Raw genomic sequence first — 17,409 nt, forward strand, 5'->3', positions numbered from 1 at the left:
TGACTATAGAGGTCTTAATTCCATCACAGTGGGGTTCAGTTACCCACTACCTCTCATTGCTACGGCAGTGGAGTCATTCCACGGGGCGCGCTTCTTCCCCAAACTAGATCTCAGGAGTGCGTATAATCTGGTGCGTATCCGAGAGGGAGACGAGTGGAAAACCGCATTTAGTACCACATCTGGCCATTATGAGTACCTCGTCATGCCGTATGGGTTAAAAAATGCTCCCGCTGTCTTCCAATCCTTTGTGCACGAGGTTCTCCGAGACATGCTCGGACAGGGGGTGGTGGTGTACATCGATGACATCTTGATCTACTCCACCATCAGCGACGAGCATGTGGCTTTGGTGCGCAGAGTGCTTGGGTGGCTGCTGGAACATAACCTATACGTCAAGGCTGAGAAATGTGAGTTCTCCAAACGAGCCGTCTCTTTCCTAGGATATCGCATTTCCACCACAGGGGTGGTGATGGAATGTGACCGTGTTACGGCTGTGCGTAATTGGCCTACCCCTACCACGGTGAAGGAGGTGCAACGGTTTTTGGGGTTCGCCAATTATTACCGGAGGTTTATCCGGGGTTTTGGTCAGGTGGCAGCTCCCATTACCTCACTGCTGAAGGGGGTCCGGTGCGGCTGCGGTGGTCCGGCGGAGGCGGACAGGGCCTTCCGTCATCTGAAGGTTCTGTTTACTGACGCTCCGGTGCTGGCGCATCCGGATCCCTCTTTGCCATTCGTGGTGGGGTAGGAGCAGTTCTGTCACAGTGTTCGGGTGCTCCTCAAGCTCCGCCCCTGCGCTTTCTTGTCTAGGAAGCTAAGCCCGGCGGAGCGCAACTACGATGTGGGGGACAGGGAGTTGTTAGCCGTGGTCAAGTCTTTGACAGTGTGGAGACATTGGCTTGAGGGGGAACGTCACCCTTTTCTCATCTGGACCGACCACCGTAACCTGGAGTACATCCGGGCAGCGAGGAGACTGAATCCTCGTCAAGCCAGGTGGGCTGTGTTCTTTACTAGGTTCCAGTTCACCCTTTCATACATTCAGGGGTCTCGGAACCGGAAGGCCGACGCACTGTCACGTCTCTATGACACCGAGGAGAGGACCATTGATCCCGCTCCCATACTCCCTGCGTCCTGTCTAGTGGCGCCGGTAGTATGGGAGGTGGATGCGGACATCGAGCGGGCGGTTCAGTCAGAACCCATTCCGCCTCAATGTCCCGCGGGTCTGAGGTTCGTTCCGCTTGGTGTTCGCGAACGCCTGATCCGATGGGCCCACACTTTACCCTCCTCGGGTCATCCTGGGGTGGAACGGACAGTGCGAGGCCTGAAAGGGAAGTACTGGTGGCCCACCTTGGCTGAGGATGTAAGACACTATGTCTCTTCCTGTTCGGTGTGCGCCCAGTGCAAGGCTCCTAGGCACCTGCCTCGAGGGGAAACTACAGCCCCTCCCCGTTCCACAGCGACCTTGGTCACACCTCTCGGTGGATTTCCTAACGGATCTCCCGCCATCTCAGGGGAACACGACGATCCTGGTTGTTGTGGATCGGTTCTCGAAGTCCTGCCGTCTGCTCCCGTTGCCCGGTCTTCCTACGGCCCTACAGACCGCGGAGGCCATATTCACCCATGTCTTCCGGCACTACGGGTTGCCCGAGGACATCGTATCTGATCGGGGTCCCCAGTTCACCTCCAGAGTGTGGAGGTTGTTTATGGAGAGGCTGGGGGTCTCGGTCAGCCTGACCTCGGGTTTCCACCCAGAGAGTAATGGGCAGGTAGAACGCATCAACCAGGATGTGGGCAGGTTTCTGCGATCATATTGCCAGGACCGGCCAGGGGAGTGGTCGAGGTTCGTGCCATGGGCCGAGATGGCCCAGAACTCTCAATGCCACTCCCCCACTAACTTGTCACCTTTTCAAGTTGTATTAGGTTATCAGCCGGTCCTGGTGCCTTGGCAGCAGAGCCAGACGGACGCTCCTGCAGTGGAGGAATGGGTACAGCGCTCTCAGGAGACCTTGAGGGCTATCCAGGAATGCTTGAAGCGGGCTATCGGGTGACAGAAGGAGAGCGCTGACCGCCGCCGCAGTGAGGCTCCCGTATACAATCCAGGGGATAGAGTCTGGCTCTCGACCCGGAACCTGCCCCTCCGCCTGCCCTGCCGGAAGCTGGGTCCGCGATTTGTGGGGCCGTTCAAAGTCCTGAGGAGAATAAACGAGGTGTGTTATAGGTTACAACTCCCTTCATATTACCGCATTAACCCCTCGTTTCATGTGTCTCTCCTCAGGCCGGTGGTAGCTGGTCCACTGCAGGACGCTGAGGTGCGGGAGGTCCCTCCGCCCCCCCTGGACATCGGGGTGGCCCCAGCGTACACAGTCCGGGCCATCCTGGACTCCCGACGTCGGGTAGGGGGCCTGCAGTACCTCGTGGACTGGGAGGGGTACGGCCCGGAGGAGAAGTGCTGGGTTCCGGTGGAGGACATTTTGGATCCCACTATGCTCCATCGTCGGAGTTCCATCGTCTCCGTCCGCGCTGCGGGAGCCGCGCGTCAGGGGAGGGGTACTGTCAGAGTATCCACAGAAAATGGTGCCCCTCCTCGGCCGGGCGGCGCTCGGCGGTCGTCGTCGCCGGTCTACTAGCTGCCGCCGATCTGTGTTTCTGTGTTCATTGTGTTTTGTCTGTCTAGGTCCGCACCTGTTGTCATTTCTGTCATTAGTGGGGGGGTATTTAGTTTGTTCCTTTGGGGTTGTGTGTTGTGCGGGATTGTTTGTTTGTCAGCGGGTTTACACTATCGTTTTTATATTGGAGGATTTATTTTCTCGCCGGGCTGCGCCCCGTGCGTGATTTTCCCTTTGTGGATTACCTGTTTCCCTTTTGGGTATTGTGCACTCCCAGTGCCTTTTGATCACCTAGTGTTTGGGTGTGAATAAATTTCGAGCTACTGGACGATATCTCCTGCATTTGACTCTACTCCTTCCTCCTGCCCTAAGTACCCGTGACAGATCTGGTGAACTCACTAAACACAAATGCTTTGTTTGTAAATCATGTCTGAGTGTTGGAGTGTGACCCTGATTATCTGTAGATTTAAAAAAACAAGAAATTATTTTGATACTTAAGGTATCTTTACTTTTACTCAAGTATGACAATTGGGTAGTTTTTCCACCACTGATGATCTGTGAGTGGAACGTCTACCACAAATTCTTTGGACAGGCAAAATAGTCTAGCTTAGATTGTAGGACTGCCGGGGTGTTAAGCATATCCCAGTTTAGGTCGCCTAACAGAACGAACTCTGAAGATAGATGCAATCAATTCACATATGGCGCCCAGGGCACAGCTGGGAGCTGAGGGGGGTCTATAACAGGCGGAAACAGTGAGAGACTTATTTCTGGAGAGATTCATTTTTAAAATTAGTTTGGGGTGTCAAGCTCATTTCATGGAGGGCTGAGAAACTGCTAGTTCTTGGTTTCTCCTTTCAATTTGTGTGCAATTAAGACCTACAGCCAAGTGATGGGAGTTCTTAACCAATCAGTGACCTTAATTCATCAAGTACAAGGGAAAACCAGCAGACAATCGGCCCTCCAGGGAATGAGTTTGACACGTGCCTTAACGGTTAACCAGTGTTTCCCAAACTCGATCCTTGGAACCCAAAGGGGTGCACATTTTGGTTTTTGCCCAAAGCTTGATGATTAGTTGATCATTTGAATCCTTTCTGCAGTGCTAGGGCAGAAATGAAAACGTCCACCGAGTTTGGGAAACACATATATACTATCAGTTTATTAAATGACATGAAAAGTGGCCAGCCAACTCAGGCAGGCTGCTGGCCTCTCTCTGGTGGGCACTGTGAGGAGCCGCCTGACACATGACAGCTGCTGATAAGATTATTCAATAACGGCTATTGCCCGGTGTACATGAGTCATTGTGCAATAGTATTCCTTCACACCTCTGACACGGCGTGTGCTGTTTGTTGTTTTGATGCATGCAGCTCTAGAGAATATATAGTGTGATTGTCCTAGCCTTCCCTAGAATCAGAGTCCCTATTCTCATTCTAGTGTATTCCATGGTCTGAGAATGTATTGTCCACTTGCATGTCTCCATACTGCCTCATCTTGCTGTAGAGTGATGGCGTCCAGCTCCCCCATGATGAACGGGGACATCTCCCGGGGTCCTAGCTCTCACCCCGGCCACATCCCCTCCACAGGCACCCTGAAGGAAACGCTGCAGCAAATGAACCATCTCATCCAGGAGAACCGAGACCTGAAGGGTGAGACATGGAGAGGGGACCAGAATGTGTTTCAATCTTAAAGCTTATTGAAAATCTACTGTATGGGGCGGAGACATTGGGATGTTATGGCATATGAGGTTCTGATTGTCTCGCAATGGCTTATTATGTTATTGACTGCTCTGTCATTGTGTGTTTTACAGTAATGTACTCTCTGTGTATCGTCCCCTGTAGAGGCGCTGAAGCAGACTAACATGTCGATGAAGGAGCGCTTCGAGGGTTTGTCTGTGTGGAGGGAGAAGCAGAGGGAGGAGAAGGAGTTCCTGGAGGGGAGGCTTGATGAGGCGCGCGGCCGTGTGGAGGCCCTCTCCTCGCACAACCAGGAGCTTAGCATGAAGGTCGAGGAGCTGGAGGGAGGAGAAGGAGAGGGGAAAGGACAGGTGAGAGAAAGGGAAGGCTTATGTTCACAAGGTTAGTTCTGTCGTGTCTTTGGGTACCATTAAACTGAAGATAGGTTTATCAATTAACTCCCTGTAATTATTATCACGCGATTAAACTGATTAATCGTTTAATTGTAATTAACTAGGAGATCGGGGCACCAAGAAAAATATTCAGATTACAAAGTTATAATTTTCCTAATATAACTTAACATATATTATAATATAGGCCGATTATCTTCTGGTTTAAATGGTGTATTTTACCTCTAGTCCAGTCTCATTCCAAACGTCGTAAATTGTTGTATCTGCACGAACCCAGTCTTTACTAAAATCATCCATACATCAATTGTCTCAAAATAATTTATTTACTACACTAAGTAATTAACAGAAAACATACAAACAGTAATTATCGTCACAAAGGATTGGTAGCGTAATGTGCCCTAATGGCTAACAGGCAGGTCGGCCTGTTGAACAATGGATCATAAAAGTCAGCTGAGGATGCACACCTACAGAGTTCATTAATATTACAATTGACAATTGAACGCTCACTCATTCGGGAACAATTGCAATCAATATATATTTACGCTCAGTGTCGTCGGGATCCTTTTTGAAGAGTTCTGTTCTGATGGAGAGTTCTCTCTCTCTCTCTCTCTCTCTCTCTCTCTCTCGGTTAGAATGGCTCTTTCAGAGCGACATTCATTAATGTCGTCATAGAATGGGTGTTTCGTTGGTCTTCGCGTTCGATGATATAATTTACTTAGCTGCAGACTAATAATTAATATCAAAGACTTGTTCTTATTCTGTCGGTCTCGATAGTAAAAGTTAACTACGTGGTGTAGTTCACTTTCAGTAGAGGAATTGGATGGTAAAACCTACTGGCCATGGAGTGCAGGCCTGGTCTTAAGAAAGTAAATCAGGGTGGGGGTTTTTATAGATGACCCTAGAACAGGCTTGTCAAATGACGCCTGGTCCTGTCTGTGTCCCTTGGGGGGCGTGCCGATGGCTGAGTGAAGCTTGGCACAGAAATCCAATTCTATCACATTAACATCAGTACATAGCATCTCAATGTATTACAAATAGCTTTATCCTTATTATTACATTTTATACAACCATTATGATGCAAGTCTCATGGCTGAGGCTATTATATAAACAGTTTTATGGTAATATGGCTATATTGTCTCTTGTGAGTATCACAAAATTGTACCAAGCGGACCAGTTCGTAGCTGGACTCTTCACCAATCTTCCATACCTTCTCCAGAACATAAAATGTCGTTCGGTTCTCCAATTCTATGAGTTGGAAGAATTTCCTTTGTCTCTCTATGAAACATGTGGTATGAGATTCTCCTCTTAGAATTTTTACAACCCTTTCACACAGGGCCTGGGTGGGGGTGCAAGGTTGGGGGATGGTACAAAGGGGACGGGGTCAACTGTCCTCCCTGTACTCAGAGGCCAACGTCATGACAGTTCTCTGGCTAGACCAGACATTCAGCTTATTAATAGAGAAATGAATGTTTGGAGGATGGATGATTGTCTGTAGTTTTAGCTAGATTTTGTATTACAAAAGAAGAGACTTGGAAAATAATGATGGAGTGTGTGTGTATATATACAGTGGGGCAAAAAATAATTTAGTCAGCCACCAATTGTGCAAGTTTTCCCACTTAAAAAGATGAGAGAGGCCTGTAATTTTCATCATAGGTACACTTCAACTATGATGGACAAAATGAGAAAAAAATCCAGAAAATCACATTGTAGGATTTTTTATTAATTTATTTGCAAATAATGGTGGAAAATAAGTATTTGGTCAATAACAAACGTTTATCTCAATACTTTGTTATATACCCTTTGTTGGCAATGACACAGGTCAAACATTTTCTGTAAGTCTTCACAAGGTTTTCACACACTGTTGCTGGTATTTTGGCCCATTCCTCCATGCAGATCTCCTCTAGAGCAGTGATGTTTTGGGGCTGTCGCTGGGCAACACAGACTTTCAACTCCCTCCAAAGATTTTCTATGGGGTTGAGATCTGGAGACTGGCTAGGCCACTCCAGGACCTTGAAATGCTTCTTACGAAGCCACTCCTTCGTTGCCCGGGCGGTGTGTTTGGGATCATTGTCATGCTGAAAGACCCAGCCACATTTCATCTTCAATGCCCTTGCTGATGGAAGGAGGTTTTCACTCAAAATCTCACGATACATGGCCCCATTCATTCTTTCCTTTACACGGATCAGTCGTCCTGGTCCCTTTGCAGAAAAACAGCCCCAAAGCATGATGTTTCCACTCCCATGCTTCACAGTAGGTATGGTGTTCTTTGGATGCAATTCAGCATTCTTTGTCCTCCAAACACGACGAGTTGAGTTTTTCCCAAAAAGTTATATTTTGGTTTCATCTGACATTCTCCCAATCCTCTTCTGGATCATCCAAATGCTCTCTAGCAAACTTCAGACGGGCCTGGACATGTACTGGCTTAAGCAGGCGGACACGTCTGGCACTGCAGGATTTCAGTCCCTGGTGGCGTAGTGTGTTACTGATGGTAGGCTTTGTTACTTTGGTCCCAGCTCTCTGCAGGTCATTCACTAGGTCCCCCCGTGTGGTTCTGGGATTTTTGCTCACTGTTCTTGTGATCATTTTGACCCCACGGGGTGAAATCTTGCGTGGAGCCCCAGATCGAGGGAGATTATCAGTGGTCTTGTATGTCTTCCATTTCCTAATAATTGCTCCCACAGTTGATTTCTTCAAACCAAGCTGCTTATCTATTGCAGATTCAGTCTTCCCAGCCTGGTGCAGGTCTACAATTTTGTTTCTGGTGTCCTTTAACAGCTCTTTGGTCTTGGCCATAGTGGAGTTTGGAGTGTGACTGTTTGAGGTTGTGGACAGGTGTCTTTTATACTAATAACAAGTTCAAACAGGTGCCATTAATACAGGTAACGAGTGGAGGACAGAAGAGCCTCTTAAAGAAGAAGTTACAGGTCTGTGAGAGCCAGAAATCTTGCTTGTTTGTAGGTGACCAAATACTTATTTTCCACCACAATTTGCAAATAAATTCATTAAAAATCCTACAATGTGATTTTCTGGATTTTTTTCCCTCATTTTGTCTGTCATAGTTGACGTGTACCTGTGATGAAAATTACAGGCCTCTCTCATCATTTTAAGTGGGAGAACTTGCACAATTGGTGGCTGACTAAATACTTTTTTGCCCCACTGTATATATATATTGTATGGGTATAATGCTGGGCAGACTTTTGTCTTATCTGTGCTGTGTCACCTCCAGGCCGAGACAGCCAATCAGACTGCAGAACTGGAGGCACTGCGTGCCCAGCTGGTGCGTCTGCAGGCTGAGAAGAGTGACCTGGTGGCCATGAACTCTGAACTCCAGCTCAAGACAGGTCAAGGGTCAGAGGACGACTCCTTCATAGAGATCAGGATTGCTGTGAGTAACACTCACTCACTCACTCCATCCATCCATATTATAAGGGTGTGTGTCCTGACTTTAGCACTGCTCTGTGTGTGTGTGTGTGTGTGTGTAGAGAGAGGATACTGGAAAGGACCTGTATCATAATGAAAGGGACCCCAGGTATGACATGAGTGTATCCAGGCATGAGTCTGAGGAGCTGACTGTCAGCCAGCTGCTCCAGTCCCTGAGGAAGGAGACCCAGAGGGTGGAGAGGCTACAAATGGAGCTCCAGGCTACCAGATCCAGGTAGGCCGCATTTCTGCCTAGGCTTATGTTTGGGTGGAACAAAAGACTGATGTTCCTATGTCTTTCAGAATCACAGAGCTGGAGGAGAAAGAAACTAACACGGAGAGCTCCACACAGACCTCACTACTGCCAGAGGTGCTTTCCCCAGCACTAGCCACCACAGCATGTGGTACTGAGCCAGAACCAGAGTAGGAGCCCCAACAGAACTCTGGGAAGGAGAAGGTAGATACACAGATAAGCTCTTACCCAGCCTGTCTCTCACCCTGTAAGAGCAGGGAAGTTAATGAGATTGAAATGTATTAATGTACAGTATGTAATAGGGATTTTCCAGGTGAATAAAAGAAGTCACAGATAAAGTAAATCAATGTGGTTTAATAGAAGTTGGAACAGGGAGACACCTCCAGCACAGAAGCACAGAAGCAGGCCCTTATATTCTAATCTCACAGCACCAATGATCTGTAAACACCCGCCGAGAGGCTTGTAGGAAGTCAGAACATCAGCTGCTACAGAATCACAGTGTCCCAGAATACAATAACAATCGGTGTCCTCGTACCTCCAGTCTGGCATCAATCACCATCAGCTATGAACAATTCATAACATTCAGTATCAAGTCTAGTGACCATCAACCAGAAAGTTTCCCAAATAAAACACTGGAAATCATGTGTATTACAGAAAGAGAACATAAATATGCTTAGCATTGTTAATTACTCTTAACTGGATATTAACTTTATTCATCTTACATTTCCCCATTACAATGTCCTAACCCTTAGCTTCTCGATCAGAACTGTCAGTTTGTTGGACTGTTGTCTGTTATGTGTCAGGCTGCATCAGAGGTGGAGGATCTGAAGGCTCAGATGATGAGCCTGTTTAGTGAGCTACAGCAGGCTCAGAGCAAACTGGACGAGGCAGAGGGCATGAAGAAGAACCTGCAGGACAGGTGAGAGAGATGGAGAGGAGAGAGGGAGAGCTACATAGACAATGAAAATGTGCAAACTATGCTAACCTTTGCTCATTCCCTTTCCCCCAATACCACCCTTTTGCTTTGCCTCTATCCCTCGCTTTCTCTATCTCCCCATCCCCCTCTCTCTCTGTAGATGTAGGGATGTGGAGCGCGACGTGGTGACTCTGACAGCCCAGCTGGTAGAGAAGCAGGAGGTACAAAGTGAGAATGACAGACTGAAGCTGCAGGTGGACAGTATGAAGGCCCAGAGCCAGCTAGAGCAGAGGAAGGCTGGAGAGGAGAGGTGGGACGACAGTCAAGCATGCACACACACACACACACTCTGACATATGCCTACTCCCTCTGACACTGTTGGGCCATTCCCTTGGGTGGGGTCTTGGGACAGAAATTCCCTGCTCCTCTTTTGAAATCATCCCACTCCCCCTATCAGTTTCCACTGGTCAGTGCCATGAGTTTCTATATCTAAATACTCCTTAGTCATCATGAGTCAGTTGCCCCTCCTCCTCTCCTCAGGACTAACCTGACCCAGCTGAAGGATGCCTACACCAAGCTATTCGAGGACTACAACGAGTTGAAGCAAGAGAGCAAGAACAGAGAGGTGACCACACTACTTAGCCTCTGTTAAACAGAAATCAGTCTAGTTTGGCACATTGCACTGTTTTGTCCTTTGTCAAAATGGTATGGCATGGTGAATGTGATGAATCTGACCGTTGCCCTCTGTGTGGCCTCCAGCCACTGGTCACTAAGGAGGTGGGAGACCTGCAGACCAGACTGGACGCAGCAGAGAAAGCCCTGGCTGCTAAGCAACAGCAGATAGATGTTATGAAGCAGGAGATATATCAGAAGGAGAAGGAGCTGGAGACCATCTCTGTGTTTCAGGCTCAGGTAGGTTTTCTGTGTGTATTCTCCATCTAGTTGTGTGTGTTCTCACACTTGGAAAAAGGTTCAAACATTGTAATTTAATTGCACTGAACTCTGTGTGAACATTTTGGAGTTATACAGCAACTTAAAAGTGACTGTCAGTGAAGGAAGTTTCTTTGTTAAACCAGTAGTTAAATGAAGGCTAAGTACCCTCCCAAAAAAGTCTAACAGCAGCTTATATTTTCATAAAGTGAAATAGGCGCAGCTTTTCTTTTTCCAAAAAAATATAACATTTATTTTTACTTCTACTCAGACTCAGTGGCTTGATATGAATATGCAATGGAAAAAAATATTAAATGAAACACAAGAAAGAAGGCAATAGGCAATCTTTATTCAAAAATTGAATAATCAGCTGTAATATCAGCAGTATGCCTTCTGTGTGCAGTACTGGTATCTCCAGCGACGATCTCTGAAAATACACAATACATTTTGAGGTAAACATTCTTGTTGTTGAATTCTCTCTTCCCCCCCACCAAAATCACACACACATTGTACTCACTCATGAGGATGGGAATGGTAGCTTCCGGCCCCAACTAGGTAGTTCAGGCTAGGGACATGCCAAGAGATGTCCTCATCAAAGTTGTTGACGTAGGGGGTCCACAGACACTTCAGGTTACAGTAGCTGTTGGCTTGACAGCAGTAGAACTTCCACCTGGGATGGAAATCATACATGTATAGTATAACACACTGATCACAGTCAGGATTATGTCAAACCTGGATTCAAATATTTGTTTTCTTTCAAATACTTCAGCTGCATTTGATGGACCCAATGGTATAGTCCCAAAAGTGCAAATGCTGCTCATATGGCACTCCAAGCAGGCTAAATCAACCGCTCAAAGTATTTGAAAAAAAATAAACAACTACTATTTGAACATAGGATGTAACATAGGATGTTGTAAACGGTGAGGTCTTCTCACCTTCTGTCCTCATGTGGGTTGGAATGATAGCTGTTCATCCCGGTGAGGACATAGTTTTTGGGGCATTCAAAGGTGAACTCCTGGTCGAAGTCATTGACGTAAGGAGACCAGTGGCAGTTGGGCTCATAGACAAACGTGTCTTTGCACTCAAAGCCCCACACACGGTCTTCATAGGCGTTGTTATGCTGACTGAAATTAGATAGATCAATGACGATGCACATATTAATGGTATAATTGATTTGAAAACAAACATAAATTGAAGGTTTAATTTGTTGATATGCCCAGTATCAACAGTGCAGTACAGTGCAGTGTTGTAGTACTCCAGACCAGATATTGAGTGTCTCGGTCTTGTCTTGGTGTCAGATACATTTGTACTCGGTCTAGGACAGTGAGGACTCATTCAATTCTTCCAGAAACCAGCAGAGTAAATAAACTCATATCAGCTTCCATTCAGTCACCACATAAAAACCACTTCACCGGGCCAAATATATACATTCCTTTCTTGAAGCATTTTAATTGTCTCTTAACAGCCTTTGAATCTATTATAGGCATATTTGCGCAGTAGTGAACCTATAGGCCTTCAGTGTGTGACAGGTTAGTACAGTGATGAACCTATAGGTCTTCAGTGTGACAGGTTGGTACAGTGGTGAACCTATAGGTCTTCAGTGTGTGACAGGTTAGTACAGTGGTGAACCTATAGGTCTCCAGTGTGTGACAGGTTAGTACAGTGGTGAACCTATAGGTCTTCAGTGTGTGACAGGTTAGTACAGTGGTGAACCTATAGGTCTTCAGTGTGTGACAGGTTAGTACAGTGGTGAACCTATAGGTCTTCAGTGTGTGACAGGTTAGTACAGTGGTGAACCTATAGGTCTTCAGTGTGTGACAGGTTAGTACAGTGGTGAACCTATAGGTCTTCAGTGTGTGACAGGTTAGTACAGTGATGAACCTATAGGTCTTCAGTGTGACAGGTTGGTACAGTGGTGAACCTATAGGTCTCCAGTGTGTGACAGGTTAGTACAGTGGTGAACCTATAGGTCTTCAGTGTGACAGGTTGGTACAGTGGTGAACCTATAGGTCTTCAGTGTGACAGGTTGGTACAGTGGTGAACCTATAGGTCTTCAGTGTGACAGGTTAGTACAGTGGTGAACCTATAGGCCTTCAGTGTGTGACAGGTTAGTACAGTGGTGAACCTATAGGTCTTCAGTGTGTGACAGGTTAGTACAGTGGTGAACCTATAGGTCTTCAGTGTGTGACAGGTTAGTACAGTGGTGAACCTATAGGTCTTCAGTGTGACAGGTTAGTACAGTGGTGAACCTATAGGTCTTCAGTGTGTGACAGGTTAGTACAGTGGTGAACCTATAGGCCTTCAGTGTGACAGGTTAGTACAGTGGTGAACCTATAGGTCTTCAGTGTGTGACAGGTTGGTACAGTGGTGAACCTATAGGTCTTCAGTGTGTGACAGGTTAGTACAGTGGTGAACCTATAGGTCTTCAGTGTGTGACAGGTTAGTACAGTGGTGAACCTATAGGTCTTCAGTGTGTGACAGGTTGGTACAGTGGTGAACCTATAGGTCTTCAGTGTGTGACAGGTTAGTACAGTGGTGAACCTATAGGTCTTCAGTGTGACAGGTTAGTACAGTGGTGAACCTATAGGTCTTCAGTGTGTGACAGGTTGGTACAGTGGTGAACCTATAGGTCTTCAGTGTGTGACAGGTTAGTACAGTGGTGAACCTATAGGTCTTCAGTGTGTGACAGGTTAGTACAGTGATGAACCTATAGGTCTTTAGTGTGACAGGTTGGTACAGTGGTGAACCTATAGGTCTTCAGTGTGTGACAGGTTAGTACAGTGGTGAACCTATAGGTCTCCAGTGTGTGACAGGTTAGTACAGTGGTGAACCTATAGGTCTTCAGTGTGTGACAGGTTAGTACAGTGGTGAACCTATAGGTCTTCAGTGTGTGACAGGTTAGTACAGTGGTGAACCTATAGGCCTTCAGTGTGTGACAGGTTAGTACAGTGGTGAACCTATAGGTCTTCAGTGTGTGACAGGTTAGTACAGTGGTGAACCTATAGGTCTTCAGTGTGTGACAGGTTAGTACAGTGGTGAACCTATAGGCCTTCAGTGTGTGACAGGTTAGTACAGTGGTGAACCTATAGGTCTTCAGTGTGTGACAGGTTAGTACAGTGGTGAACCTATAGGTCTTCAGTGTGACAGGTTAGTACAGTGGTGAACCTATAGGTCTTCAGTGTGACAGGTTGGTACAGTGGTGAACCTATAGGTCTTCAGTGTGTGACAGGTTAGTACAGTGGTGAACCTATAGGTCTTCAGTGTGTGACAGGTTAGTACAGTGGTGAACCTATAGGTCTTCAGTGTGTGACAGGTTAGTACAGTGGTGAACCTATAGGTCTTCAGTGTGTGACAGGTTAGTACAGTGGTGAACCTATAGGTCTTCAGTGTGACAGGTTAGTACAGTGGTGAACCTATAGGTCTTCAGTGTGTGACAGGTTAGTACAGTGGTGAACCTATAGGTCTTCAGTGTGACAGGTTAGTACAGTGGTGAACCTATAGGTCTTCAGTGTGTGACAGGTTAGTACAGTGGTGAACCTATAGGCCTTCAGTGTGACAGGTTAGTACAGTGGTGAACCTATAGGTCTTCAGTGTGTGACAGGTTGGTACAGTGGTGAACCTATAGGTCTTCAGTGTGACAGGTTCGTGATTCTAAAAGGACAGCAACTGTAATACTAGTGCAGGAGGGTGGACTTTTTAGAAAACACAAAGGGCCAGTGGTGTATTGCAGGGTATACGCAGGTATAAGCTGTATGGGGCATGGCGTATTCTCACTTCTTAATCCATACTGATGTGTGCTTGGTTGGGACGAGCATGCATTGACAGGCAAGCTGCAGAAGTACTCGGAGGCTACAATTCCCCATTGTTTATCAGTGCAATTTTGACGGCCAACTAGCTGAAAAAGTTTGAGAGGGTTTATCTAATGTTCCTTGGTTAGATTTTAGCTCATCTTGCTCTGGCTTGCATGAGTTGTTGATCTTGTTGTTGATGTGCATAACTGAGGGGGAGAGAGCAGACCTTTTCATGGTGGTTTGATCAAGAGGACTGTAAATTTCCCAAATGTAACAGGACTCCCGTGGTGTTTACACACAGTCCAGTTCAGTGTGAATGATGGAAGGTCCTACTGACTGTAAACACACAGTCCAGTTCAGAGTGAATGATGGAAGGTCCTACTGACTGTAAACACACAGTCCAGTTCAGTGTGAATGATGGAAGGTCCTACTGACTGTAAACACACAGTCCAGTTCAGTGTGAATGATGGAAGGTCCTACTGACTGTAAACACAGTCCAGTTCAAAGTGAATGATGGAAGGTCCTACTGACTGTAAACACAGTCCAGTTCATAGTGAATGATGGAAGGTCCTACTGACTGTAAACACAGTCCAGTTCAGTGTGAATGATGGAAGGTCTGTGTGACAAATGGCTTGTTGGTATAAAAGTCTACTGTAGCTCTGATTGGCTATAGCCCACCGGTCTGTGTTGACTCCCGTCCTGGACAAGACACATGTTTTTATTCGGTTTTATTTGCTGCAGTGTCTATTAATTGTCCAAACGCACAGCCTCTTTCCCACTTAATATTGCTATATAATTTTCACAGATGCCTTAGTATACATAATTCTCAAACATTCTAAGAATTTATGAATACGTGAAATTGACCATCTAAGTGGTTGCTTGTAAAGGTTTTGTGTGTGTGTGTGTAATATTCTTCCTGGTGGTGTAGATGAACAGATTTTAATAAGATTTCATGTTGCTAAAATGCTGTCAGTTCCACTTTAAATGCAACAATGTTTCACACACAAGTTATTTTCAAAGAGATGGCTAAACACAGTTTCACTCACCAGATGATCATTTGAAACGTAACTTGTTGAAAGTCTTCTTGAAAAGGGAGAAGCTAACAAATTAGCAACAACATCCTCTTTGATAACACCTGCTGCAGCTGCTGCAAACTAGCCGACAACAAATGCTAGCTAGCTATAGACTGTGGGAAAACTACTGCTCGCTATTGCACAGTGACCTGTTGGCCTTCAAGAAGGCAGAAGTTTTTGTAAAAACTGTCCCACACATTCATTTAAAATGTGATTGGTTGATTCTACTGTCACTCCAAAATGTTGCCATAAAACAGTTTAATGGCATATGCCTTTATCTAGCTTCTGATGGCATAGGAATGGATGACTTGGCTAGCTAGATTTATCTCCCCAGAGACCAGCAAAGAAACATCCAAGTTGGATCTTTTTTCTCTTTAGTGTTAAACCTTTCCTTTCCAACAAAAATTGAAGAGATTAAATGAGAAAAATCTAAAATAATAATTATCATGTTATTATAATCATTCTTTTTTATAAATCCTTAGCCCTTGTCTAAAGGCTTAGAAGGCCATTGTTCCCCAATGTGTTTGGGTTAGTAATATTTGTAGAATGGCTCTATTTTCTCTCAGCATGCATTTTTTTTTGTTTTCTATATGTCTAAAGAATCTGTTCTGAAATGTGAACACAGATATACTGGAAAGTTTTAATTCTTGTGGTGGTGATTTGACACAATTACAACCATGGTCTTGAATTGGACTCGCATTTTTCTGGTCTTGACTCTGACTTGATTTGCTCAAGTCTTGGTCTTGAATCGGTCTCGCTTTAGGTGGTCTCAAATAAACACTGGCACTTACTGGTCTATGCAGCATAATGAGATCATTTTGTTCAAAATTGGTGATGAAAAGTAGAACAGCACTAACGATTAGAGAACACGTTTCATTTTGGGAATCAGTCAGTGAAAGTGCCGATGCAAAAAGAAAGATGAGGTATTCCACTTTGGTAGAATATTGATAGTAGGCAAATTTAGTGCCTTTTCTCACCTGTTTATGTAAGAGATGGATTGTCTTGAAGGGCAGTTAAAATGTAAGGGCTGGTCAAGTTGGTTTTCCCATCGGACGCCTGCAACACACAAGCAAGGGCACAATAAATGAATACATATACTGTAATACAGCATCATTGCCTAAAGGAAGTGTTTAAAAAAATAGTAAAAAACAATTATGTAAATTGAGAGCAAAAAGCATAATCATATGATAATAGTAGTCTGCACCTCCTAGATATTTTGGTTACTCACTCTTCATGTATTTGGGCTGTAAGCCAATTATAAATGTTTTCCTGATAACCAACCTCTTACACAAAGAAATGAACACTTCATTCAGCCTACAACTTAAAACAACAGCCTACCTTGCCCGTTGACCAAGACACCAGCAAGAAGCAGAATATAGAAATTGGGTCCGTTCATGGCTTCTCTGAGGCGTGTAGTCTTAACACAATAGCCCAAGCAAGGGAAATGATCAATTTATAGAGCCACAACCAAGCAGTGTTCTTGGGCCATGTTGTTGGGGAATTTTTGTGTTTGTATTGCTGGCATCATTCCAAGTTTTGTTTCTGAGAAATGATGTTGCAAAACTGGCATTTTTGATGAATTATCCCTCTTAACTTTGGTTGAATTTTTTTTCTTTTTTCCCCCCCAGGGGCTTATTGGTTGGCTGTTCCATAATTCTACATTTTAAAGAACATTGAATATGAACATTTTTAACCAATACACTACATTCTGTTGATGGCATTCACATTCATCTGTGCAACAATACAAACACGCCTTGTAATCATTGACATGTTCAGAGGGGAAAAAAAGTATTTGATCCCCTGCTGATTTTGTACGTTTGCCCACTGACAAAGAAATGATCAGTCTATAATTTTAATACTAGGTTTATTTGAACAGTGAGAGACAGAAGAACAACAAAAAAAATCCAGAAAAACGCATGTCAAATGTTATAAATTGATTTGCATTTTAATGAGGGAAATAAGTATTTCGATACTTAAGGTATCTTTCCTTTTACTCAAGTATGACAATTGGGTAGTTTTTCCACCACTGATGATCTGTGAGTGGAACGTCTACCACAAATTCTTTGGACAGGCAAAATAGTAGCCACTATTCTATTTGATAGGGGTCCTTCGTTTGGCGCCAGATTTCAGTTCTTTCTCAGTAGTAGTTTGAAGAAACGAAGATAGCTAGCTAGAGAAGTGACTGAAACCATCAAATAAGGCGAACAATAGAATTATGTGCAAGAAAATGTCTTCTTGGTCACTACACAAAAAGTATACAATCGACAACGCAATTTGACTTGAAGTGACCTTCATTACCTCAAAGTGGCATTGTTGCTTGTCGTGTGATACACACTGTCACTGCTA

The 17,409-nt window shown here is 45.1% G+C and overlaps 1 protein-coding gene and 1 pseudogene across 1 annotated transcript; one reads left to right on the plus strand and one right to left on the minus strand.

The window, feature by feature from the left end:
* Positions 1 to 3,764: 3,764 nt before the first annotated feature.
* On the plus strand, positions 3,765 to 10,507 carry LOC115180495 (optineurin-like; annotated as a pseudogene).
* A 21-nt stretch (positions 10,508 to 10,528) lies between these two features.
* On the minus strand, positions 10,529 to 16,558 carry LOC115180490 (hemagglutinin/amebocyte aggregation factor). Its single transcript, XM_029742632.1, has 5 exons — positions 16,402 to 16,558; positions 16,041 to 16,119; positions 11,135 to 11,323; positions 10,717 to 10,869; positions 10,529 to 10,626 (listed from the first exon to the last, which is right to left on the minus strand). The coding sequence occupies exons 1-5, from the start codon at positions 16,457 to 16,459 to the stop codon at positions 10,578 to 10,580; spliced, it is 528 nt and encodes a 175-aa protein (XP_029598492.1). The 5' UTR covers positions 16,460 to 16,558; the 3' UTR covers positions 10,529 to 10,577.
* Positions 16,559 to 17,409: the final 851 nt, after the last annotated feature.

This window comes from Salmo trutta, chromosome 40 (assembly GCF_901001165.1).
Source record: "Salmo trutta chromosome 40, fSalTru1.1, whole genome shotgun sequence".
NCBI lineage: Eukaryota > Metazoa > Chordata > Actinopteri > Salmoniformes > Salmonidae > Salmo > Salmo trutta.

Bases quoted from the DNA above. Each gene is read 5' to 3' on its own strand.
- LOC115180490 (XM_029742632.1), bottom strand. From the start codon at position 16,459: ATGAACGGACCCAATTTCTATATTCTGCTTCTTGCTGGTGTCTTGGTC. The intron at 10,870-11,134 runs GTGAGAAGACCT...TTTCCATCCCAG, and splicing joins AACCCACATGAGGACAGAAG to GTGGAAGTTCTACTGCTGTC. The intron at 10,627-10,716 runs GTGAGTACAATG...GTGTATTTTCAG, and splicing joins TACCATTCCCATCCTCATGA to AGATCGTCGCTGGAGATACC.